Here is a 25315-nt window from a genome sequence, read left to right on the forward strand (position 1 = left end):
TGGTTTAGAAGTGGAGTCAGGGTCCACCACGGTCATCACGGCTCTGTCGCTCTCACGTGCTCCCCCAAACACGCTGCCTCGGCTTGCTGCTCTTTAGAGATGGGCGAGTCATAATGGAAAGGACGGGTGTCCGCCCAGGGCTCCTCCCCAGGAGATGTCAGGGTTGCAAGGTCACCAGTGTGGTCACCCAGCATGGTGGTGGGCAGTACCTGAGATCTGAAAGTCACCAGTCTTGCGGAAATGGAAGGTGCTATTGGGCACAAAGGCTTAAGCACTTGGACTTGGAAAGGAACCTGGAGGCCACCAGGCTATACACAGAAGCACAAGGCCCAGACCTCTGCGAGAGACTGCAAGCTGCAGCCTGATCTCAAGCCTCACAGCCTTCCTGCTCCCCGGAAACCTCTGTGGCTGCCGCCACCCAGACGAACATAAGTTCCTTGGTGCTCTAACAGCTGGTTTCTAGAAGTGGGTGATTAAAACAGTGTTGGCATTGTTAGCACCGTCAAGATCAAGGGCTCTTTGAGGAAAAAATGAAATGCCCTGAGATTGACTGGCACACGAACTCCAGAAAACATGGGGCATCTCATTCCTAACTGTAATAGGGATTCCATGTTGGGATGGTGCCGTTATGCTGTGTTTGAATATAGTGGGTTAAACCAAATACATTGGTAAAATTAATTTCATTTGTATGTTTTACTTTCTTAATATGACATTACAAATTTTGAAGTTACATATGTGACTTGAATTTGTGCCTTGAAATATCTTTTGGATAGGGCTGCTCTCAGACACATTCCTGTTAGGCCTTGAATTTGGGGTATGTTTACCATCAGAGATGTTGGCCTTTGTTGTTTTGTTTTGATTTTGAGGTCCTGGGGATTGAGTCCAGGCCTCAAGCATGGGAGGAGCTCTGAGCTACATCCCCAGCCCCATGCTTGCCTTCCTTTGTGGTGGAATCACACCCAGAATGAGGACTCAGCCCTTTTTGTTCATCTCCTGGTGTAGCAGGGATGCTGGGGTTGTAAGAGGAAGAAGGACTTTAGTGCTCGGGTGTCATGCTGTGCCCCACCCCAGCTGGCTGCTCCCCCAGCACCTCCTCCCCACCTCAGGGGAGGGCCTGGGAACTCTGTCGGGGAGAATCTTTATTCATGAGCCTGGTGGAGGGCAGCCCCAGAGCCCATCAGGGCTGCGCTCCACTTTCCTGCAGATGCAGAGATAAATACGGCACTGCGGGACAAAGCTTTCCTGTCAGGCATCAGGACTGTGTGGCCTCTGATGCATAAGCACGAGGGTGGGGACGAGGCTCCTCAGCCCAACTGAGCCCCCAGCCTCAGCCCCCACCCCAGCCCCAGTGAGAGCTGTGCAGTTCCTGGGCCACACTGGGGTCACAGACACTCCTCAGCTGCCTCCAGCACCTGCACCCACGGGTGCCTGCCTGCCTCCATCTGCCTTTGTCACTCCCGGCCAGGACCTTTCCTGGCCTCTCCAGCCTGCCTGGGCTTCCTCCTTCATTCCTTGTGCCTGGCTGCCACATTTTTGCTCCTTGGAGCGTGGTCAGAGGAGGCAGTTCCTGCTGCAGCACAGGGCAGTGTGTGACATAGGCAGAACCTGGGGCTTTGTCCCAAACCTGCTGAGTGAGAAGCAGTGCTGCACGCCCAGGTGTGAAAGCGCAGCTCCAGCTGCACCGGTGAGAGCAGGGAGGGGGCCCGGGGTGTCTGTGCACACTGCTGTGGGCATCTGCACAGCAGGGCTTCTGATGGAAACTCTCAAGCACAGGCAGAATGACCTTGGTGAGTTCTGAGGCAGACACAGTTTTCTCCCAGCTGGGATCCCCTGCACTGCCCTGGATCACACTGAGCACTTAAGACCTTCTGCCACAGCCCGTGGCCCCCCAGATGACTCTGATGTTCTTGAGCTTTGGAAGAACTGCTGAGCCCCTGGCCCAGTTTCTTGGCAGCCTCTGTCCCACCAGTGGATGCAGGTATCCACTAGGGTGGAACTGAAAATCTGCACTCCTTTATGCCTGGGTTCCTTCATTTGTTAGTGAGAGGCATGGAGTATCTAACCCTCCAGGGTCAAATTTGCCTGAGTTCAGAGTCCGCCAGTCACTGCGTAGGTGATCACAGGCAACTTGCAAAATAGCCTGGTGCCTCAGTTTACACAGGGAATGGGGATAGCAGAGGAGCCTGTCTCATGGGACTGCATGATTAAGTACTGATAATGTGCATAAGCAGTACCTGACAGACAGTAGTGTTAAAAAGCTTAACCCAGTGCCTTTTGTCCAATACAATGTTGACAACTGTGCAGATTTGGAATCATGGCAGTGTGTAAAGCCCCTAAAACTGAGCGTGCCAACTCCCTCTTCTGCACAAGGATAAACAGAGCAGGGTGCAAAGTTCTTCCTCCAAGTCACATGGCCAGTGGGTGGTGCTGTGGGAGCCAGGTACCTGGACCCCACACCCTGCAGAACACATGAGAAAGCAGAGGAAGCTGCATGCCTGGTGCTGGTGTGAGCAGCAGCCTTTGTCCGGAAGCCAGGAAAGCACCAAGCTGCAGTGCACCTGGCAAACACTCCAGAGCTCTGTGGACCACAAGTCAAGAGTCAGACCCCATTTTCTACGACCACTCCCCAGGAGGGAGTTTGGAGCAAGCTGCCACCCCCAGAAATGGCCTGAAGGCCACCCAGCCTCTCAGGGCTGGGAGTCAGAAGGAGGCTGCAAGGTCTCTGAGCACCACAGATGCCCTCTGTGTGGGTTTATGAGCCTGTCCTGAGTGCCCACCAGCTCTAACGGTTTCGTCTGTCGGCCTCCCCCAGATAAGTCCCAATGCCCAGCAGGCCCGAGATTCTAGGCTACCATAAACAAGACTTCCTCTTGGAACTGATCTCTGGATCCAGCAAGATCTGAAAGTGGGGAACTGGGAGTTTGGGTGGATCTACTGGGAGGGTTTGGGCTTTCCATCTATCTGCCAAAGGGGGCTAAGGGGCCAGAGGGATGTATGGTCCCAGCTGCTCTGCAGGAGAGAAGACCTTTCCCTCTTCATTTCTCCCACTGTAAAAGTCCCTCCCTGGTCAGGGTTACTGGTTTTGAGCAGATCTGGATTCTGGCTGGCCCGAGTCTATCTAATGGTTTGAAGGTAGTGAAAGGAGGTGTAGCTACACCAAGATGCACTGTGTACGTCTTGCCTGAGGAAACATATGCACACCCTTGGCCTCTGTGTCTGCCTCCCTAACCACATCCAGATCCTGGACCGAAGCTTATGCTCTCCCGTACCCCTGTCAGCACCTGGGCGGTACCAGGCACATCATGGGCACACACAAGATGATGATTAGCGGTGAACCACAGAATAGTGTGTATCTTGTCCATAAAAGAACAATTCTTGGAGCATACCCCCAGGACAGCCCTGCCCGACAAAATGGGAGCATATTGTTTGCTGAGCACCTAGAGAGCTGAGCGCCGAGGGAGCACACACCTCGCTAAACACCACTGCATCTTTCCCAGGCCCATCTGGGAGAGGGGAGCCGCTGCCCCTCATTATCTGGCTTTTCTCCATGGAGAAAGTGGTACCCAACCCCTAGTACTCTGATTTGATTCCAGTATCCTCTGTACTCAACCCCAGAGAGCCCGACAGCCAGTTCTTCTTCACCTAACCCATTGTTCACATGAAGAAACTAAGGCTCTGGAAAACATCACAACTCTTTGGCCAAGGGCAGACACACAGCTAACCACAGAGCTGATATCCAGACCCAGATTCTTGGGACCCCAGAGCCCATGCCCTCCGCCATGGCATGGCAATCTGACATCTCTATATGATAAGATTTGTTTGATATGTGGGTAGCCAGACCTCGTGACACACTTCTGGCGGCAGAGATGAGACTGCGTGGGGTTTGTATAATTTGCACCAAAGCTAAAGGCAGGCAATAATAGCTGTGGGAAGATGTTAAAACTGATGGTGGGGCTGGGAATTAGGCTCAGCGGCACAGCACCTGCCTGGCAAGAGTGAGGTCGTGAGTTCAATTAGCGGTACTGGAAAAAAACAAAACAAAACTGATGGAGGCCTGCTACCCTCAGGAAGTGGAGTACCTTCCTTGGTGTGGCCGAGTACATTCATTTCCCACACATATTCAACTCTACCCAGCACATCAGCAGCTGTCAGCAGCCCTGTTGTAACAGCTCTGTCTCCCCAGGACCCCAGACCCAGTGGCCTGGGCCATTCTAGCACGAGTCTACCTGAGACCAGCCAGGCCAAACCTTCTCGTCTCCGTGAGCAGGATACTGTGAAATGAGCTTATTCTGGAGGGACAGGGACATTTTAAAAAGTTTCAGAACCAGTAGTGAAATCTACAGTGCATCCACTTGAGAGAAGCAGTTAGAGAAGACTCAAGTACAGGGACCCTGCGGCTTTCCCCACAGCAGCTGCACCTCACTGGAACCCGCAAAGACCTTCACCCTGGCCTAGTTTCCAAGTCACTTACCACTAAATTAATGAAACTGTCTTCTCTCCAATCTAGTGGATTGGCTCTACATGGAAACTTGTGACAGTTTCAAAAGTGTGATTTACTCTTGATCTCCTGCTTGGGTAACAAATGGGAACAAGTTGGTACTTGTTGTAGTCAGGGGTTTATAAGAGGAAACAGTACAATACAGGACACTTAATTGTAAGATTATTTTATAAAAGTCACCCAAAGAGTCATATCCAAAAAGAATGCAGGAAATCTGTCCACACTAAAGACCAAAGAATCCAGCTGAGGGCCTGGATCCCACAGTAATGTCCTGCATGAGTCCAGCTGAAGACCTAGAGCCCATAACAATACCTCCACAACTCCAACTGGAGGCCTAGAGCACAACACAGGGCAGCAATAGGAGTTTGAAATGTGACAGATCCGAAAGCAAGCTACCATCCATTTGTCAAATTCATTATTTTCCTACTTCTCCTTTAAAAAAAATTTTACTTCCAGAGTCAGAAAAAACTAAAACATTACAGCTAAATGGAATTTTGAAGCTCCAGGAAAGTGAAGTCCTATAACGGCTTCACCTTAGTGTTGTCCAGACGCCCTGTTACCGGCTGAGCACTTCTCATCCATGTTAGTACAGTGAGCTTCTATGAAGCACCCAGAGGAAGCCAGCTCTCGCAGAGTGAGGTACAGTAGTGAGCAAAGCCCAACACTGCCCTTATGCAGATGATCGGGGCCTTCCCGAGCTGAGAACTCTCAAGTGAAGGGAAGCTAGAGATGACTGAAGGGTCTGAATGTCTGCTTCCTTGGTCCTGTTACTTTTTAAAAAGCCAGTGAGCTCTGGGTTCATGACTTACTGGGGGTGGTATCAAAATATGTGCACGCCAAGACACCCCATCCAGGATACAGATGAGAACCGCTTCCCTGCAAGTTCTCTAGAATGCACTTCAAGTCTCATTTTCCTGTGAAACAGGAGGTGTAATGGAGAACCAGGGCTGATGCTTGCGGCCTTGCAGTAATAATACTGCAGTGCTGAAGAGCAGCAATCACAGAAGCGAGAGTTGTTACGTACAGGGCACAAGAAGGAGTAGTCTGAGAAGTGGCACAGGATCGGGGGACAGTCCGGGCAGGGCTGGGCTGAAGGAGTCCTGCAGCTCTTCACGAGAGCCACCGTGGACAGAGCTCAGGCTGGGCCTCCGCTCTCTGCATCCGCACAGGGTGGGGCCTGGGTCCTTTCCTTTGGGTCCTCCCTGCTTCTCCACCCCTCACCTGAGCTCAGGGTGGAGCCTGGCTGAGCCGGGCTTCTGCCAGCATCTGCTGAATGGATGTGCGGCGAAGCCGTTTTGGGGCTCCCACTTCTAATTAAGAGGAGCTGTTGCTCTCCTCCCCCATCCACAGGCCCAGTTGCATGTGTGCTCTTGTGACTCACGACCATGAATCATGAGCTAAAGTAGTGGTGTGCAAATGCCTTCTTTAGTTAGCATGGTTTGCTTAGGGCAGTCTCAGAGCATGTCTCCCCATCCTGCTGGCCGCTTACCACCGCCCTGCTGGCAGGAAAAAGACCTGTTGTGCTGAGTCACATCTGCATCAGATATTTCCTGAGCACCTACTGCTTCCTGTCCTAGCCCAAGGGATGAATGTGTTGTGGCAAAGTCAAGCTGCTGACCCCCACTTCCACTCCCCAAAGCCCGCAGCCCCCAGGTCAGAGAGCAGAGTCGCCTGTCGAGAGGGGACCTGGTGTGTAACGAACATGTCCGATCTCAGCTCCCCCAAAAGGATTTTTTTGAGAAAACGATGACTGAGCTACAGTCATGAGAATGAATAGGTTAACTGGGCAGAGGGCAGAAAAACAAACATTTCTGATAACAGCAGCAGTCAGGCAGAGGCCTCAGAGCGGAGGCAAGGGGCCGAGAGCCAGCAAGGCTACCAAGGTGTGGGTCCTTCCCGGGGCAGGGCTCGCAGACACCAAGAGCTGGACACTAACATCCAGTCTTCAGTCAGCCTGCAAAGCACACAGCACAGCACACTGAGACCCTGTCTGCTTCCCGGGCTGCACAGCGGCCGCTCCACACCAGAGGGCCTCAGCTCCGGGCAAGGGGGCATGTGGGACCATCTGAAGAGCTCCTGGCTCCTGCAGCTTCCCCAGGAGGTGAGCAAGCTCAGAGACCTAAAAGCAGAGAGCAGACTCCCTAGTGTGAGAGCCACAGGCCCCTCCAGAAGCCCATGAGGTACAGCAAGGCCCAGGGAGCTCAAGGAGCAGAGAAAGTACCGGGCCTGGTGTGCAAGACAGGGAAACTGCAGTGGACAGGCAGCAATACTGTGAATCCTCAGTGGTTGCCCTTAGGCTAGGTACTTAACCCCACTCGATGGCCTCCAGCAAGACCCCACCTGGAGAAGCTCAGCTGAGGTGCATCTGAAGAGGACCCACAGAGCTAGCCCAGCTGTGTGAGCCTCACTTGCACAGTGTGCGTGTGAATGCGTGTGGACATGCAGCAATGTCCACATGCAGGAGGTTATCACACGGCTGTGGGGGGAGCCCACACGGAAGCCCCTGCCCTTGGGGAGGGGCTGCACTGTGCTTGTGGGCCCAAGGCATTCAAGAAGAACAGAGAACAGAGAACAGAGTGGGCTTTGTGAGGGCGTCTTAAACACCTCCGGCCCTGCAGGGACTGGACACAGGACCCTTGGAGAGGAGTGGCCAGGGCCCAAGGACCCTCTTCTGCCAGTCCCATTGCAGGCTCACTTTCCAGCCTGGAGCCACCGACCTCCGTGTGGGCTTGCTGCCATGCCAGCTGTCACAGGACACACGGGTGACCTGGGGGTCCTTTGCTGTCAGAAGGTGGATAAATGCGGAAGAGAATTGCCAGTTTTGAGGCAGTAGAGGCCAAGAATTGTGCTTCACCGAATATGGATGTGGGTTTGTTTCCTTAGTGAACACTTGGTTAAGGTGTAGCAGAAATGATTAAACAGATCTGCATTCACATCCTCCTCCGCCTCAGACAGTCAGAAGTCTGATTGCTCACAGGACCCAGTTTACCATGTCATATCTCATAGGATTAAAGGAGAGAACGCATATTTTATATGCACGGGTAGACGCAACTGTTCAACCTGAACATTCTCGCTGTCCAGTATATTAAAATATTTATAGCTGTCACTGCCACCAAACATTACTTTCATATCAGCATTTAACACAGGAGTCGGAGAAAAATATATTGAATTTTAAAAACAAAACAAATTTTCACCAACAATTTATGAAAAATACTTGTGCTTTTAGGCCCTGTTGTCTTCTGAGAGAAATGAATAGAGTTCAAGGTCCTGATTTCTTCCTAGAGGCTGAAGGTGACACGGCTTCATTTTTCCATGCTAATCTGTCCAGATTTGGGCTGCTTCCTCCAGAGAGGGAGCATTGGCTGATTTAAAATATTAAGGAGGCAACAGGGCAGGTTTTCAGGGCAAGGCCCCTCCAGGTGAACAAGTGTGCTGCGGAAGTCAGTAAACAGATCTGCAAGGTGCATGCAACTTTTATAGCTCAAAATTTGTGATTGATTTTTCTCTCAAGGATTTTCAAGCCGAAATTAATTTTTTATACACTGACTTAAGGTGCCCAGCTATTTTTAGATGAAGCTGTGACATATCCCTTAACTTAAAAGCATGCTGTGAGAAGAAAGTGGACACACCACATTGCCAGAAACCTGCAGGAAGGAAGGAAAATGCCCCAGCCTCACGTCCTACGTACAGAAAGGCTGATGGACAGAATGGTGGCAGCGGGCATTTGCTCTGCACCACTCTGGCATCAGATCTCAGGTTCCAGCTCTTCCTGGAGCCCTGCCCATGTGGCTGATGGGCATATCACAAAGAGCACCTACCTAGAAAGGACAAGGACCCTCATCCACAAGGCTCAGAAAGAGCAAACCTGCCTAATTAAATTTTTCAAGTGCAAATTGCTCAATGCCACACTCGCACCTACAGCTTGTCCTTGGGTCCAAGCCTCTGGGTAGCTCTGGGGGCCCAGTGGGATTCTGCAGGGCAGCTCAAGAGGAAGGAAGCTTCTCCTTCCTGAGTCCCTCCCTGACCGCCCTGCACCCTTGCTTTCTGAGCTTTAGTATGGCTTTGCCACCTCCTGTGCGCTCTCTCTTCCCAGTAACGAGACCACAGCAGGTATCCAGTTCAGTTCCCAGGCTGACTGCATGTCCTGGAACACAGGGCTGTGAGGTGCTGATCTCTGTGTCCCCACCATGTGAGGAGAGCCCTGTGCTGTGTGAGGAGTCCTGAGAACCGGCAGCCAGGTCAATGGAGATGGATGCACCGGGGTAGGAAACTGCCGTGGACAGCCTGCAGAAGGATGCCCTGTGTGATGAGAAGAGACCTGGTTCTCTGATGTTTATTTTCTGAGATAATAAAATGATGGCTGCTGTTTTGAGCCACTAGATGTCAGGGTGATCCACTGCCCAGTTCTAGGACCTGGACCAGACCTCAGTGTCCAGCAGTGACATAGAGTGCCCTCTCCCTGCCCCCGCCCCTAGCCTGAAAGGCTCCCTGCTCCCAGCCTGATGCCTCAGTCTTCATGTGAAAGGATGCATTTTACTTCTGGGGGGAAGTTTCCTTCCACTGTGCTTCTGGGGGTGTGAGAGATGGCAGCAGGGCCAGCGCAGGATGTTTAGGGTGAAAGACACTGATGGCCTGAAGGGAGACAGCCCAGCACGGGCACACAGATGGCACCAAGCAGAAGCAGGCAGCCTGTGCCTTTGGCCAGCAGCAAGACTCTGGAAAGAACCAGACGCCAGGGAGCAGCTGCAGTCTGCTGGAGGCCTCGCAAGTGCTTGACTCACTCCCCTGAAATGCATGCACACCTGATCTGCTTTGAGCAGCACGTGATTTGTTTCTGTTTTTGTTTCGGTGGCTTTGAGGTCCATCTGCTCACTAGTGTCCAAAACTACCTGCTCCTGGACCAGGACTCGGTCTTGTCCAAGGCTATGCATACTGGCCCCAAGGTCTGACCTCCCCACAGTATCTGCCACCGTCTCCTCCTTGGTCCACTCTGCTGCCTACACACCCTTGGTGACTGCTGGCACTGTGATGACGCCTCTTTATGTCTCTGGAAAATAAGCTCAGTCATGTTCTATTTTTAATGTGTTTTAAATGTCTGTTCTGTAAGAAAAAAGCCCCTGTAAAAAGAAGTTAGAAGCAGAACTTAGGCAGGGGACCAGTGTGGGTCGTGCTGGGAGCAGGTGGGAGAAAGAATCAGGTCTGGGTGACCTCCTGGCCCCAGGAGGTAGTAAACCTGGACTTCCACACCCAGAGGGGCTAGGAGTTGGTGCTGTACGCCATGTGGCCTGCGACCTGCCTCTGTCTTACCCCCAGGGAGACAGGCAGATGAGTTGCAAACCAGGCACGAGGCCCCAGCATGGTGTTTGTTTACTGACTGTGGCCCCCCAAGCCGCAGGTCACCAGCCTTGCCCAGAGTAAATATGGTGCCTATATTAGCTTTCAATAGGTGACCACACAATGTAGAGGAGAGGTTGGATTTGGCTTATGGTTCAGGGAATTCAGTCCATAGTCAGCAGACTGCAAGGTGGGAACATCATGGTGGAAGGGTGTCAGGGAGCAAAGCTGCTTAGTTCACAGCAGAGCAGGGAATTGGAGCCAGAGAGGAAGGGGCCGGAGACCAGACACAGACCCTAAGGCCACAGCTCCTCATCCACCCAGACACTCAGAAACTGCCCCCAGCCCCAGGATCCCAGAGCCACTCAGGTTGGCACTGCACCCTGGCCTGCCCAGCCTGTGTGCGAGGGGGGCCTGGGGACGGGGATGCTGTCAGCCCTTGCCTGCTCCACCTCTGACTGTGCTCTGCCCACAGTTCTTCCCCTATGGAGATGCCTCCAAGTTTGCACAGCACGCCTTCCGCACCTTCGATAAGAATGGCGATGGCACCATCGACTTCCGAGAGTTCATCTGTGCCCTGTCCATCACCTCCAGGGGCAGCTTTGAGCAGAAACTCAACTGGGCCTTCAACATGTATGACCTGGATGGTGATGGCAAGATCACCCGGGTGGAGATGCTGGAGATCATTGAGGTGAGGAGGCCGCCTGCTCCCCTGGGGTTGGTGTCCCCACCTGTCCTGGCACTTGCTTCCTGTTGGTGGCAGCGTGCACTTTAACCAGTCACCCATTCACCTCGAGGGCTTCCACAGACAGAAGACTTGGGGACCAGAGGTCTCACTGGGTTGGTTTCTGGGCCTCTGGTCTAACTCTGCTCCACTGGGCTGGGTAGTCTCTTCCTCACTCTGTGGTTCTGGGGTCTCCTCTAGGCTCCCATCACTCTGTCCAGTTGTATCGGCAAGCACCTGGGGTTCCTTGCTTGCAGCTCCAGGCCTGGCCCCCATCCCCTCTGTTGCACTGGCCTGCTGGATTTTCCATCATGCTTGGTCAGCTTGGGCCTCCCTGGGCTCCCTTGTGCCCCACCTCTCAGCAAGGCCTTCCTCCCTGCACCCTACCCAGCTGTGCCCTCAAATGCCTAGATGAGGCTTTCCCCATGCATGGATTGCTGCCCCACTTATCTGGGTAACAGAATACATGATAGAATGTGCACTCTTCAAGGAGGATCCTGCTTTCTGCTGGGTTCCTGGAAACCAAAGCTGGGCTGGGTCCTGCAGGCACTAGGCAATCTATGACCGCATGACTGACTTCTCTCTGAGTGGCTTGGCAGGCCGGCCTACTCATGCACCAGCCACATGCCTATCAAGAGAAATGTGCCACTTTCTGCATCCAGGAGCCAAGTGTTCCATCCTGCAGGTTTAGGGAGTTCAGAGCCCCAGACAAAAGCTAGGGATGATGGCAAAAACAGCAGGCAAACCCTCTGATCCACGCTGCTCTCCCTCTTCCTACCTGCCCCGTGACACCATCACTGATGCCTGGCCCTCCACTCACCCACCCTGTCTCCATCTGTACTTGCCTCTCCTCCTGCTGCTGCTTCCTGTCTTCAGCGTGCACCCCTTCCCACATGGCTAGTAAATTAGCATCGTGCTTGTCTGTTTGTATTCCCTCCACTCGACTAAATACGTCCCTCCAGACAGGTTGGAGAGCGGGCACAGCACTAAAACTCTTAAGAGTGTGGCCTACTTCCTTATCCTGTGTCTTTCATCCTTCCTCTACATCTCACTCTCTTCTCCAGGCTCTGTGCCCTTCCCATGCAGTATGTTTTTCCAAGTTTATTTTCTTTGACTTGCTGTTCCCTCCGCTCATGACCAATCCCATCCTCCCTCAAATGCCACATCATGAGGCACACCACACACCACACACCACACACCACACACACATCTGCAGTGCACAAATGCCTTCAGTGCTCCTTGCAGGGAGGAAACAGAGAGGTCAGGAAGACAGTATGAGTTCTTACAGTACCCACACTTTGGAAGGTGATTTGCAGAGCATCCAGGCAAGTAGAGGCTCATGTGGATTGTGTACCATCAGAAAGTGGGGGCTTCTAGCCCTGGGCACTCAGCCAACCTCATCTCTGCAGCAAGCAGAGCAGCCCAAGCTATCACTGTCATTGGTGAAGTGGTGGCCACTCACACTAGCAGGGTACTTTGGGGCATGAGTAAATTATATTAGGTGTCATTACAGTGTGGATTTGCTTTTGTCTTGCTCCACTGTGGTTGCACGTGGCATGTGCATGGCCACAGTTGATGAGAGCATGCAGAGGCCTGGTTGTGAGGCAGGGCCAGCCTCCTGAGGTAGCAGGCCCACCTCCTCCCTTCACTTCCAGCTCTCCCTCTCCTTACAGGAGGCTTTGTGGACTGACATTTATACCGTTATGGGCAACATTTTTTTCCTTCTAAAGTTTTGTTATCTGTGTGGTATTGTCTTTATTCATGTGTTGGGGTTTGCTAGCAGTCATACGGATTAGGGTGATCTCTTCCACCATGCTTATTGTCAAACTCTGCACATGGGTCAGGAATAGACTTTCTTCAGAGCATTCCTACCAGCACTGTGTGACCATCCTAGGGTCTTGTGGACTCTCTCAGGTATTCACTGAGATCTATTTGGTTGGTAGGATCCAGCTTTGTGTGTGGTAGAATTTATTCATATGTTTCAGTGAACAAGGGCACATAAGATAACTCCACGTGAGATACAAGTAGAAAAGAGGGTTCCAGAAAATAAGATCAGAGTATAAAAAAAGACATGGTCAGGAGTCCTAGATGGGAACGCAGAAAATGTTTCAGGGGGAAGCAGTGAGCAATCATGCCAAATGCCATTGACAGGAATAAAATTACCAGTCATTTACAGTTGGATTTGCCAGAGTAGTTTTAGTGGAGTGCGTCAGAGAAGGGAAGAGGCCACAAGAACAGAGTGAGGCGGGTGTGGAGAGTAGGGCGTTGTCACTGGGAGAAGAAAGAGTCTGACTTGAAGTCATCTGGGCACGGGATAGATGGTCCAGGAGTGGCAGTGAGAGGGAGAACACTTGGGTGTTCTTCCCCAGGAGTCACAGGTGAGGACATGTTTGGGAGATCATGCCAAACATCTGGATGCATGCTCAGGCACCCTAAAGCATCTGTCCTAGAGGAATGCATGGTTCATGGAGCCGTGCTGTTCCCTCATCCCGAGGCCAGCATGCCCTCCCCCAGCTCTGTCCGTGTTGAGTGCAGGACTGCACTGAGAATGCCCTTTCTAGATTGCCCAAATACAAGATGGGGAGTGGGACCGTTTCTGATTTTCTGGCTGAGGCCCAGGTTCGATCTCTGATGTCTGCATTTCTCATTGCCTTTCTTATTGCCTTGACTTTATTCATAGTGCACTTGTTGCTGGCTCTCCTCATATCCCTTGCCAAAGGCAGGGCCTTTTGATTTCATCTTTTTAAAGGACCAAGTGAGGACAGCTTATGTATGGATGGCCCATTTGTCTTTTTAAACTCCAGGTGTTAGGCAGTGTCTGCCTTTCCCTTAACCAACTCAGGCTACGATAAGGTTCCTCAGGCACACATGTGCAAGGCCAGACTCAGGCAACCACTTCTCTACTTTGTTTCTGGGGACCTGGCTTTCTGGACATGCGACAGAGCACAGCCTTCCAATCTGGCAGTCGCAACTGCGTCATCTTCTCCGTCCTGAGTTCTAGCATTTATCAGAGTCTCATCCTTGTTGTTGCTAGCATACTATCCCATTGTATAGACACATCATATTTCACCTATTTACCAGTGGGTAAGCATGGGGATAATCATTAATAATGTTGCTATGACCATTCCCATTCATGTATTTGTATAGACAGACCTCTATCTTTTGAAGGCATTTTTCTAAGAAAGATTACATTCACCTAGGAAATGTTCATATTGAGAATTAGTTATGGATTGAATAATTCTCAATATGACATAAAGAATTAGAATCTTCTCACTCTGTTCTTCCATTTACAACCTTAATCCACATATTCGTCCTGAACTAATCTTTTGGAGGTCAATTTAAATGGTACACCTGGCTTGACTGTTTAACACATTATAAATTCCTTATCAGTTGGAATCACATTTTTTTCCTACATCCCAAGGCCAGTGTTGTTGAATGTCATCTGGACCACAAACTCAGAAGTATTTAAAGTTGAACCCATCATTTCCCTCCCTAAACCTGTTCCTAGTCCATGATTCTTACTCTTACCACTGAACTTCCTGTCCACTGTCTCAGCCAGAACAATCACCCAAAATACTTCTGATTGGCCACAAGACTCACCTTTGACTGTATCACTTGCTCACTGAAAACTAAAGGAGTCCTTTGAAATATATTTTAAATTCCTTATCACATGTACTTTACTGTCTGCTTTTTGCTTGGTCTCTTTAGCTTCATGTTCCACCAACACTTTGATTCTCCTAATGCTAAGCTCTAGCCAATGAAGTAGATTTAAAAATCCAATCAATATTATTGAAGACCTCCTATATGCTAGGCATTGTGCCAAGCCCTGAAGTTACAAAAGTGAGAAAAGTACGATTCCCAGCTTAAGCTGTGCTTGCTGACAAGGAAGGAAAAGTTAATGTAAGGAAGTGTGCGGTGTGTGTGGCTCAGAAAGGCAGTACAGGTTGTAATAGGAACTTAGGGCACAGGAAATAAACCTCCTTTGGGGAAAGAGGCTGCACCCACAGGGCAAGTAGGCTTGCCAGACGAAGGGAGGAAGAGCTCTTTTCTGCCCTCCTGGGTTTCTAGTTAATACATCTACAATGTCCTTTCCCTCAAGGCTATCTACAAAATGGTGGGCACTGTGATCATGATGAAAATGAATGAGGATGGCCTCACACCTGAGCAGCGCGTGGACAAGATTTTCAGCAAGATGGATAAGAACAAAGATGACCAGATTACACTGGATGAGTTCAAAGAAGCTGCGAAGAGCGACCCTTCCATTGTATTACTCCTGCAATGCGACATTCAGAAATGAGCTGATGCCAACAGTATGAACTGCACCAAGTCTCAATGATCCACTCGTCTGCCACACACACACACACACACACACACACACACACAAATTGCTTGGACTACCTATCAATGGACCTGCTTCTTGTGTTTGAAACACTGTGTGCATGAGAATGTCATTTGCTAATGAATTTTAAAATCATATGGTATACAAAACCTGCCGCAATGTGCTATGTGTAATATCATTTCATGAAAAACACTCCTCCAAAGCCTGGCAGAAATGTGCGACAACGTTACATGACTTCTGTACCTGTTTTGCTAACGCTGTACCCCCTTGACTACATGACAACAGCACTGAGCCCCGCGGTGATGTAACTTTTAATCCTTAGCTGTGTCACTATCTGTACAGTAGTATTGGACAGGCCCACACCGCTGCCCCTGGCTTCTGTCCATCCACACAAAAGCTCATATTATGAGTAAATATAAATGTACATTTGCATGCCTTTTGGGTTTGCCTTAATTCTTACCTCATTTGCATCCTATCAATCTGAAAAGAGCTGTTTTTGATGAATGCAGTATAAAAATATCCTGCTAAATGATTAAGTGTATCTATCCACATACAGATATTATTTATTAAAAGTAAAAAAAGATGGAAATGTATTGCTTTTGCTTGAGTTTTCAAAGGCTTCCAAAAAGGTGTCAACAGATGTCTCAAATAAATTTGTAACATTTGATTTTCCTCCCAAATTCTTACTTTACAATTTTAAATTTGAAACAGGTAGTCCAAACAATCAAGGGCCAGCAAGCAACAACTTTAATTAGTAAAAAGAAAAGCAACTTCTCAACTTTTCATGCAGCCCCCAGAGGGACAACATGGCACATAGTTTCAACAGACTTGTTCATTCTGAAAAATGCTCTTTGTGACAATCACCTCAGGGGAACTCGGTGCTCACAACATACTGTGTTCTACACAGGACTGATGTGGGCAGCACACTGAGCAGGCTGAGGGGTATCCTCCAAGAGAAGCTATTAGGAGACATCTGCTTTCTAAACCGGAAGTAAACTAGTTTTGATTTATAAAAACAGGGCAAACTCTAACCTTTTGACCTTAAGGAAAGCACACTAAGATTCCTCAGAAATTCTAGAAACAGGATAGCATGTTGAAAACATGCCTGGAGCAACCTGGTTTTTTTTTTTTTATATAGTACCGTGAAGGTCCAGCTGTATTTTCTCTGATAATGGTTTCAGTATGGCATGGTATGGCAGAGGAACTGAATTTTTAAACATTGGAGCACTTTTTTATTGAGTACCCTTTTCAAAATATTCTTCCTTTGTTTTAGGCTCAGTAAATGACATGAGACTAGAATGCCATGATTCAACAAGCTGTGTGGCCAAGCAAAACTTACTATAATCACTTTGGACACCAGGGTACCCAAAAGAACCCAAAATCTGTCCTGAAAAGACAGTCCTACCTCCTGGTACAAACACCTGCACAGTGAGCCCAAAGTGAAGGCACACTGGGAAGGCCCAGCACTTCCCAGTACTCACCCCACCGAGAGAGAATAGGTGGGCGAGGCAGGAGGGTCTTCAGAATGAAAGCTGGTAAAGGCTGGCTCTGAGTAATTCCTAACAAAGCTAACACCCAACACCTTCTCCTGTTTGCAGGAGGCAACCATTACACACACACACACACACACACACACACACACACACACACGCACAGTCAAACTGCAAGAAGTATGAAGAAAGCCCCAGCAAGGCCATGGCAGTGGCTGTGCAGTGGGGTGGGAGCTAGCGTTTGAAGCAAGACCTCAGAGGGGAGGGAAGCCACAAATCACATGAAGCCTGGGACACTTATTGAAAACCAAATCTTTGGCAGACTCACTAGTTCTCTTTGTAAGTAAAATATAAATGTAAAGGCAATGCCTCAATCACTAGTGCTAATTAATAATTTCAGTAGTGGAGTAATTTACCTCTTGGCTTATTCAAACTCATCGTACTTGTTATTATGAAAATGATTTTAATCATTTCCAGTGCCAAGAATGAAGAAGATAGGGTTTAAGAGGAAGATTTCCTTCTTGTTTCTAGGGGTTGAGTTACTATTCATAAAAAGGCTTAAGTTAGTCACCATTACCTTTTCAACATGGCAATTTTTTTATTTTTAGAAGTTAACACGTTTTAAAAGAACAATCTTGTTATTCTTTTATTCTACCTAATATTACTATTTGGCACATTAGACAAAGTTATTTTTCTCTTATGATGTATGAAACCAACTTTTCCAAGGCAGTAAATAATGTTTAGTGCAGCAGGAGATGCTCAAATATTTGAGATACTTCTCACTTGTGTTAAGAAGTATGACATTCAAACCCATCACAAAAATTCAGACAATAAACTTTGTTTGCTTACTAGTAAAATTTATGCAAATAGTAAATTCTAGTTTTTATTTAAAAAAAGCACATGGATGTGAAATAGTTTTGATACAAATGAGTTATACGTGTAACTTAAAAATCAGACATTGTATGGCTAGTAGGGAATGCTTAAAACATTCAGCACTATTTTCTTCTTTCTATAAATTCTTACATTAGAAAGCACATTTCTGGTCTTCTCATTTAGCAACTGATCTCAATTTAGACCCCTTTCCCCAACCAAAAGCAAATCTAGTTTTTCTCAATAACTACATAAATGTCCCTGCTCTTAATGTACATTTTGAAATACTTTCTTTTCAATTTTATAAACATGTATTTTAATATTTATTGCTAGTAATATAAGGAATACTTTTGGTATTCAATGTGTTTAAAAAAGTTTTGCACTAACCCTAGATCAAAGTATACAGTAGTCCTATTCACATTTTCTTTTAAAAATTCATAAATTCCTTTTTTTTTTTTTTTTTACAATTAACTATATCTAATCGTCGTATGCACCACCTAAAAGCAGGCTGAGTCTACAGCTGACCTCTGTGCTCCCATCCAGGTGGCCTTTGGCTCACACGACTACCTGCTCACTGCTCTATGCCTACCATTCCCGGCCTGCTCAGTATGTTCCCTCTACCCTGTGTCCTCACAGCAAAGCCTGGACTTGAGAGCCCTGGACTCCAAACCGAGGGCTTTTCAACCCAACCAGAGTGCCGCAGGGCAGGCTGGACAAGCTCCATCACCATGTGGTTCTATGTAAAGGACTGAGAATACATGCATCAGAGTAGACGGTGCCTCAGTACTTCAAAAGTGTGCCCTAAACAGAGAGCATCTTAAATCTGATGAAATACAACAATTAAAAGTTATAGTCCAAATCTACAGTTGCCCCATAGGGTTAAAAATTAGCTGTAGGCAGGAACTACACAGTGTATTTATAGTCCTGTATAAGTCCCTCATAATTAATAAACAAAAACTAGACAATAAATCCACTGTAAACCAGTTTTTGTTCGAAGACACCCTTGTAACCCACTCTACATAATGAGAAATCCCTCCCTTCTACTTTTGATCATTTAGTTATACAATGTAATATTCTGGAAAAGCAAAACTAAACATAAACCAGTACTCAAACTTTTATTTTCTTATAAAATACTGTAGAAATAAACCCAAACTAAAACAGGTATGTACATGTACATATGTATAAAACGTTACTTCTAAAAGAGAATCTATAAAAGTAGATGGTTAAAAAAACAAAAACCAAACCCCAAATCCTCAAAATCAAACAAACTCAAAAAGGCTTAAAATCAGCACTATCACACTGATATTTCTCAAAGGAAGCAATAGTAATTTTAAACTGCTAGTTGTACTTGGTTTTCTAGGCTTATTTACACATTTTATTGTGGCTAGATAAAAGGGGCTCCTTTTATTTTACAGTAACCCAGTCTTGTTTTATTTCCTTAATCAGTCAGAACTCTTTCCTTTTACAGATCCCTCCCCACATTAATCACAGGTCAGCTTCGGTCATCATCCTCCTCCTGAGTCACCGGCTGGAAAGGCAATGTAGTTTGTCCTCTTTCAGGATCAGACATCCGAAGAATTCTAATCAATTTACTGGAAGGAAGTGAGCTGAAAAAGCAAAATTAATTTTTAAAATTTCAAAGAAAAACTTTATCCATTAAAAATAATCCTACAGACTTTGGGAATACCTCAGTGGTAGAGCACTTGCTTAGCATGTGCAAGGCCCTGGGTGTAATACCCAGCACTATTAAACTAAAACCAAAACCAAAAAACTAATACCACCTCATTAAAATGTAAGTGCAAAGGGCTTCCCATTTGCTAACAGTGGGATACATGTAACATTAAGAGTTCTAGAAGAAATATAATTTGCAGTAAGGAAATACTTTCCTTTCATTTTAAACATTAACTTCCTTCTAAAACCTATACATTTTCAGTTTGGAGGAAAAATAAGGGAGATTTATATATCAACTATTTTTAACTCCTGCCCTTGTCTAGCCAAGAAGGAGTTACTTGAATATTCCTAATCACAAGTTGAAATCTCCACAAAAGCACCAGACCACTTTAGAGACAGAATGTCAACTGTAAGTAACAGTGCCTGACAGACTGTAGGCACTCAATAAATGCTGACAGACAACAGAATAGAGCTCTTTATTTAAAAAGACCATGATTTGTAAGTCACCAAAAGGGCCAAGACTAGAAAAATCCTGGATTGATTGTCCTACACAGAATTACTACAATTATATTAATCAGGTATGATAACCACAACGGAGCAAATTCAAAATAGAAATATTAACAAGTCAGTAGTATTCTAGCCAACTTACCCAAGTTACAGAAGGGAAGTAACATAAGCAAAAGGAGATCTAAATCTGTTGGTGCAGTAAAGACATTATTTTTTCTTTTCATTGGTCATCATGTCTTTGCATTTAAAAACTAAGGTCATAATGGATATCCCCTTTGATATACTTCATATATATTCACAGAAAAATTACCTCATGCTTTGTGGGGTAAGCAAGATAAACTGTCTAAAACGCTGGGAATCTGCCATCTTAAGTATCATGTCCATCGCAATCCTCCTATTAACCATATCCTGAAGAACAAAGGCAAAAGTTAATACTGCTGTTATGTTAATCACAGTTTGATAAAAGCAGCATTCAGCTGGTGATACAAAATCCTGGATTTGCACCCATTATTCTACTGATGATATCAAGAAATTCATATGCAGAAAGAAAGTATCAAAAACTAGGGGCTGGGGATTTAGCTCAGCGGCAAAGCACCTGCCTGGCAAGCGCAAGGTCGTGAGTTCGGTTCCCCGGTACCAGAGAAAAACCAAAAAACCAAAACAAAAAGAAAGTATCAAAAACTATGACGGGAAAACAACTGAGTAAGTTTATCTCCAGGTCATTTCTACAGTCAAAATATTTGTATTAGGGCCCCTTCCCTCAAATGTAAGTAATAACTAATCAAAAGATACAAAACAATGGAACAGAGAATTAATCTAATTAATATACAATGGCTGAATTACTCAGGACAGTAACAGAAGTATATGGTTTCAAATGTATTAAGTGCTTCAAATTCAATGATTAAGGGCTAATGTTTTAAAAGGTCTGCCTTTCCTCACTATCTTCTACAGCTTGCACAGTGCAAACCAACTTGAATTTATAGGCCACTTTCTTGAATTTTAAAAAGTTAAACAACATAAATGTAGAGGAAAACAACAGTGCATAGGTACAGCAAGTTTTTGAAACTAAATGAACAGATTTTGTGTTCACATTTGGTGTTAAGTAGAAAAATAACATCAAAATGGCCCTTAATCCTTTCAAAACTTCCTGAAAATTGAAATTGCAGACCAATGCATGCACACATCTTTACAGGTTTTATTTGAAACTATGCAGCAACACGTATGGTCAAATCAGGACCCCAATCCTGAATGTATTTTCTGAAAGACAAAGAAACTGTTCAGAATTAAATCTGATATCCAAGATGGGTAGTAAGACTACATAATGGCATCCTCTACAAAACAGTGTATGAAAAAGATAATCATCCTCTTTGACTTTTAATTAGCTTTGAAGGCACTCCTCAGAGGAATTTCTAACCCATCTTTCGCTGCGGCATCAAAGGGAAAGACTGATGGGAAGGAAGGATTTTACAGCATCTACAAGCACAAATCCTGATTTACGTGTATTTGCTGCATGTTTACTACAGGTTCAGCAGCAGGAGACATGAATACAATGAGGACAATCTGATGACCTCCAGAAGGTTACAGTCTGGTGGGAGGTTCAGACATGAGAACAGGTGACTGTAACAGAATGAAAAACAACACCCTTACATGTTTTATAATATGAAATGTAAAATAATATAATGAGCTAACAAAGGTGGTACCAAGGATCTCTGAGAAGATCCTTATCCTGCCTGATAGGGTATGGTGACCACAGAAAGTGTCACAAAGGTGACAGGGCTAGAAGAGCAGATACCACATCACCAAAGGTCTCATTTACTGAAGAAGAATTAACTTTCATCCTGTGTACAGTAACTAGCCACTGACCCGATCTATTTTAGAAACAGCCTGCCAAATCAATGAGGACAGAGTGAAGGAGCAGCAGGATGGAAGCCTGAGAGTGCAGACAAGAGGGAATCACGGCAGCAGGAAGTGTGGAGTGTGACGGGAAGCAGTAGAGCAGCAATGGGAATGCAGAGGGCAGAGCCGGGAGAACCCTCAGAGAGAAGCAGATGGAGGTCCTGCTTAGTGTACAAGTAAAAGGAGGAAAAGTCACAGGTAAGTCACATGTTTTGAAACTAGGCAATCTGGCTGGTAATGAGAGTCTGCTACTAATCAAAGCAGGGAAATTAAGAAAAAGGCTTTGAGAGGAAGACACACGCAGTGTGAGTTTGGGATGCTGGCCGTGTACTAGGGTGTGTCATGATGACAGGCCTCAGTATGGCAGGTGCCATTATGCAGAATTAGCAGTGGGGACTGTGGGTGGTGTATGTACAGGGAACATGCAGGAGGATACAGCGTCCAGGCAAAGCAACAACTGCATAACCACCAAAGAAAATCTCAAACACTGAAGGGCTTCAGAGTTAGGGGAGGCAACCAGACAGCCTGAGAAGAAAGAGCAGCCAGAACCAGGAAGTGGTGTGTGGAAACCTCTAAACCTCTAAGACGACACATTCTAAGGATGGAGAATAGGTCTGCAGTGCCAAGTACTCTAACAAATATAGTAAAACATGAACCACTGATGACCTTATTAAACAACATTTGCTGGAGCAGAATGAGACATGAAGCAGTGAGAAGAGGAACTGCTATTTATGAAGACTTACTGCATGGCTGCACCACACAAGTGCATCACATGCAGGGCCTCACTTGAGCTGTGCTGTACTCTGTGAGGTAAGCGATGCCAGCAGTCTCATTTTCTACACGAAGAAGCTGAGACCAAAAGGACACATACTGGTCCAAAGACATGTGGGTGACCTGTGGCGGGGTTAGGTTTAGCTGCAGAGTCCAATGCTCTTGCACTGCTCTTCTGAAATGTGTGGTGTGAAGGCAGGGTGAGCAACATCTGCTGGATGTGTTAAAGTAAGGGTGGTGAGCTGGCTGCAATTCTGTTACAGGGTAAGATCCTGAATATGTTTTTGGATCAAGGAAACTTAGCTGGGGAAGAGGCTGAAGGACAGAGGGTCTGTCAGGCTCTGGAAAGTCAGGACATGGGGGTCTCTGGCAGTATTGCATGGCAGCAGCGTAGAAACAGAACTCCACGGTCTTCCCCACCACTAACCCCACAGATAAAGTGTCAGAGCAGGATCTTTCCTGTTATGGGTAAAGCTAAAGAAAAGAAAGTTTTGCTTCCTTGCAAAATACATTTCAAACAAACAAAAAAATTCAAGCATTTAAAATTTAACAATACCATATAGACATCAAACTCATCCAGGCATCTGAAAGGTGATTCTGCGATGGACCACAGGGAAAGAATGAAGCACACCGTGGAGAAAGAACGTTCACCGCCTGACAACGCTCGCATGTCATTGAAGGCAGCTTTGTTTCCCTCTCCAGGTTGAACCTTTAAGAGAATGAGGGAATGAGTGGGAGAAAATGAATTGGGAATTTCAGGTGAAATTCTGTGTAACACAGGTAGAAAAGTGTGTGTTTACACTGGGGCTACAGCAAACACAAAGGAGGGTGAACACGAAGTGGTATGAAAGGTATTCCACCTGAAACACTTTAGAGGAAAAGTGGTGCCCTTTGGTTTACTTCAAGAGAATCAAACCAAACGCTTTCTTACTGTCATCTAATATTCAAAATTCCAGAGGCTTTACAAAATAAAAGTACTAATGCAAACCAACCATTATTTATCAAAATTAAGAATTTAAATTAGTTCTCCTGAAGCTGCTACTGTCTCAAACATTTAAAAGTAGTGAGTTGAGATATTCCTTACTTGAATTGTACTGACATCTAGTGGTTATTTAAAAGTAACTACACATATTCTAAGTTTGTTACCTGTTTGGACTTACAAAGGGTGTTTTTTTAAACAGTTCAGTATACCTTGTTTATAAAGCCTCAATGTTCTTTTAGGTACCTTACACCTTGTTTATACAGTACTGTAATCTCTGTTGATTGTCCTGTACAATACTATAGGTTTATGCTTTTATAAATTACAGTACTGTATGCACATAAAAGCAAAAGTCATCAAGCTGGAGTTTCCTTTGAACATTTCTTTGTTCTCAATATTGTAATGTATATATAATGTAACATACCTCATTTAGCAACCAATTCATTTAATGACCTAATCACAGGAATGTATCTTGTTCATTAAATGAGGAATGTCTATACTGAGGCAGACATAGTGGCACAAGCCTGCAATCCCAGCATGCTGGGAGGCTGAGGCAGGAGGATTACAAGTTGATCAACTTAGTAATACCCTTTCTCAAAAGAAAAAATAGAAGGCTGGGGTTGTAGCTTAATGCAAAGGTCCTGGGTTCAATCCTCAGTACCGGGGAAAAAAAGAAAAAGACACAGGACCAACCTGATGAGTTACGCTGGCCAAAGAATAAAAGTACAAATGGGCTGAAATACACTTTAAAATTTTTTAAAAATTCCTTTTTACTAAATAAGGGTCCACACGAACAGTAAAAAGCTGCTAATAAAATTAAAAACAATCTCTTTTGTACACTTTCTGAGGTGATAATATGAAGTAACAAATTTTATTTTGACAATTCTAGGTTCAAAAAAACAGCACCAGTTTTATATCAACAGAAGACACACAGCTACCAATATTTTCCAATTTACTGCTTAAAAATTACTTTTCCCTCAAGTATGCATTTATTTTTAACATTTTAAGAGTTTAAAAATTCTCTTTTTAAATATACACTTGTTTCTTTTTTGAGAACATTATGCCTGAGAAAGTAAGCAATCATTTTCCTTGGGTTTCTGCTCAAGAGTAGATTTGCTTTAACAGATGCTGGCTGACAGGCTTTCAAATCAGTTCTAGGAAATTATACTTCCATCCCAGTTCTACTGATACCCTTACCAACACTGCATTTCCCATCTTGCTCATTCGAGTTACCTATCTGGAGTGTGCTGGTCACTTATTGAAGCACACATTTGTGTATTTTTTAGGGTGACTGACAATTCTGAGGACTATTCCATGTGCTTATCCCAACATTTGAATACCTTAAAGAGATCCCTGTTTAGGCCTTCTTACAATTTAGAAATACGTTGTCAATGTTAATCTTAATACTGATTATTCTTTAACAAACCTTGGTCTGAGTCCTTTGAGATACATACGCATGGCAGGTATCTTTTCCCAGGCTCTGCCACTCTTTCAGTGCAACCTGCCTCCCACACACTGGGAACTGAACCAGAGCCTCTGCACTAAAATATCCTTTTTTGTGTTTATATTTTGAGACAGGGTCTTGTGAAGTTGTCAAGTGGCCTAGGTTGGGTTAGAACTCCCAATCGGCCTCCTTCAGGCTGGTAGAATGCTGGGAGTAGAGGTGTGCGCTACTATGTCCAGTTTAAACCTAATTTTTTGATGAAGTATTTTTTACTTTATAAAGCTTAAATTATCAATCTTGATACTGGTTTTTCTGTCCTATTTCACAAATCTGCATAAAAAAGCATAAAAACCTTTGTTTTAACACATAATAATTGTACATATTTATGAAGTATAGCATCTTTCAACACACAGATGGCATGTACTGACTAAGTCAGAGTATTGAGCATTTCTGAATTCTTATTTCTTTATGTCTGGGGCCCTCTAAGCTCTTCAATTCTAGATCATCACAGAATACAGAACAGGCTGTTGTGAACTATAGTCCTTCCTCTGGCTGAAGCACCAAGAGCTTATTCTTTGTTATCTGTGTTGTGGCCCCATTATCAAACCTTCTAATCCTTTTCCTCTTTCCCTTCCCAACCTTCCCAAATTGATCATAATTTTATGTGAACTTCCACTTGGGAGAGAAAATGGTACTGTATTTACCTTTCTCTAGTTGGTTTACTTAATATAAGGTCCTCTAGTTTCAATCAATTTTTGCTCCAAGTAACTGGATTTCATTTTTTATGACTAA

The 25315-nt window shown here is 45.8% G+C and overlaps 2 protein-coding genes across 2 annotated transcripts in view; one reads left to right on the plus strand and one right to left on the minus strand.

Moving 5' to 3' along the window:
• Vsnl1 (visinin-like 1) overlaps positions 1–15484 on the plus strand; it is a 103282-nt gene extending 87798 nt beyond the window's left edge. Inside the window, exons 3-4 of the mRNA XM_005400324.2 lie at positions 10308–10523; positions 14656–15484. Coding sequence (XP_005400381.1) covers positions 10308–10523; positions 14656–14853 — 414 coding nt within the window. The 3' untranslated portion in view covers positions 14854–15484. The remainder of the gene's footprint in view (positions 1–10307; positions 10524–14655) is intronic.
• A 1758-nt stretch (positions 15485–17242) lies between these two features.
• The window catches only part of Smc6 (structural maintenance of chromosomes 6), a gene marked incomplete in the record, with an annotated part of 96772 nt that continues 88699 nt past the window's right edge, over positions 17243–25315 (minus strand). Inside the window, 3 exon segments of the mRNA XM_013522645.1 lie at positions 17243–18862; positions 19744–19841; positions 22657–22809. Coding sequence (XP_013378099.1) covers positions 18748–18862; positions 19744–19841; positions 22657–22809 — 366 coding nt within the window.

Source organism: Chinchilla lanigera, unplaced genomic scaffold (assembly GCF_000276665.1).
Source record: "Chinchilla lanigera isolate Chin_1 unplaced genomic scaffold, ChiLan1.0 scaffold00068, whole genome shotgun sequence".
NCBI classification, from domain to species: Eukaryota; Metazoa; Chordata; class Mammalia; order Rodentia; family Chinchillidae; genus Chinchilla; species Chinchilla lanigera.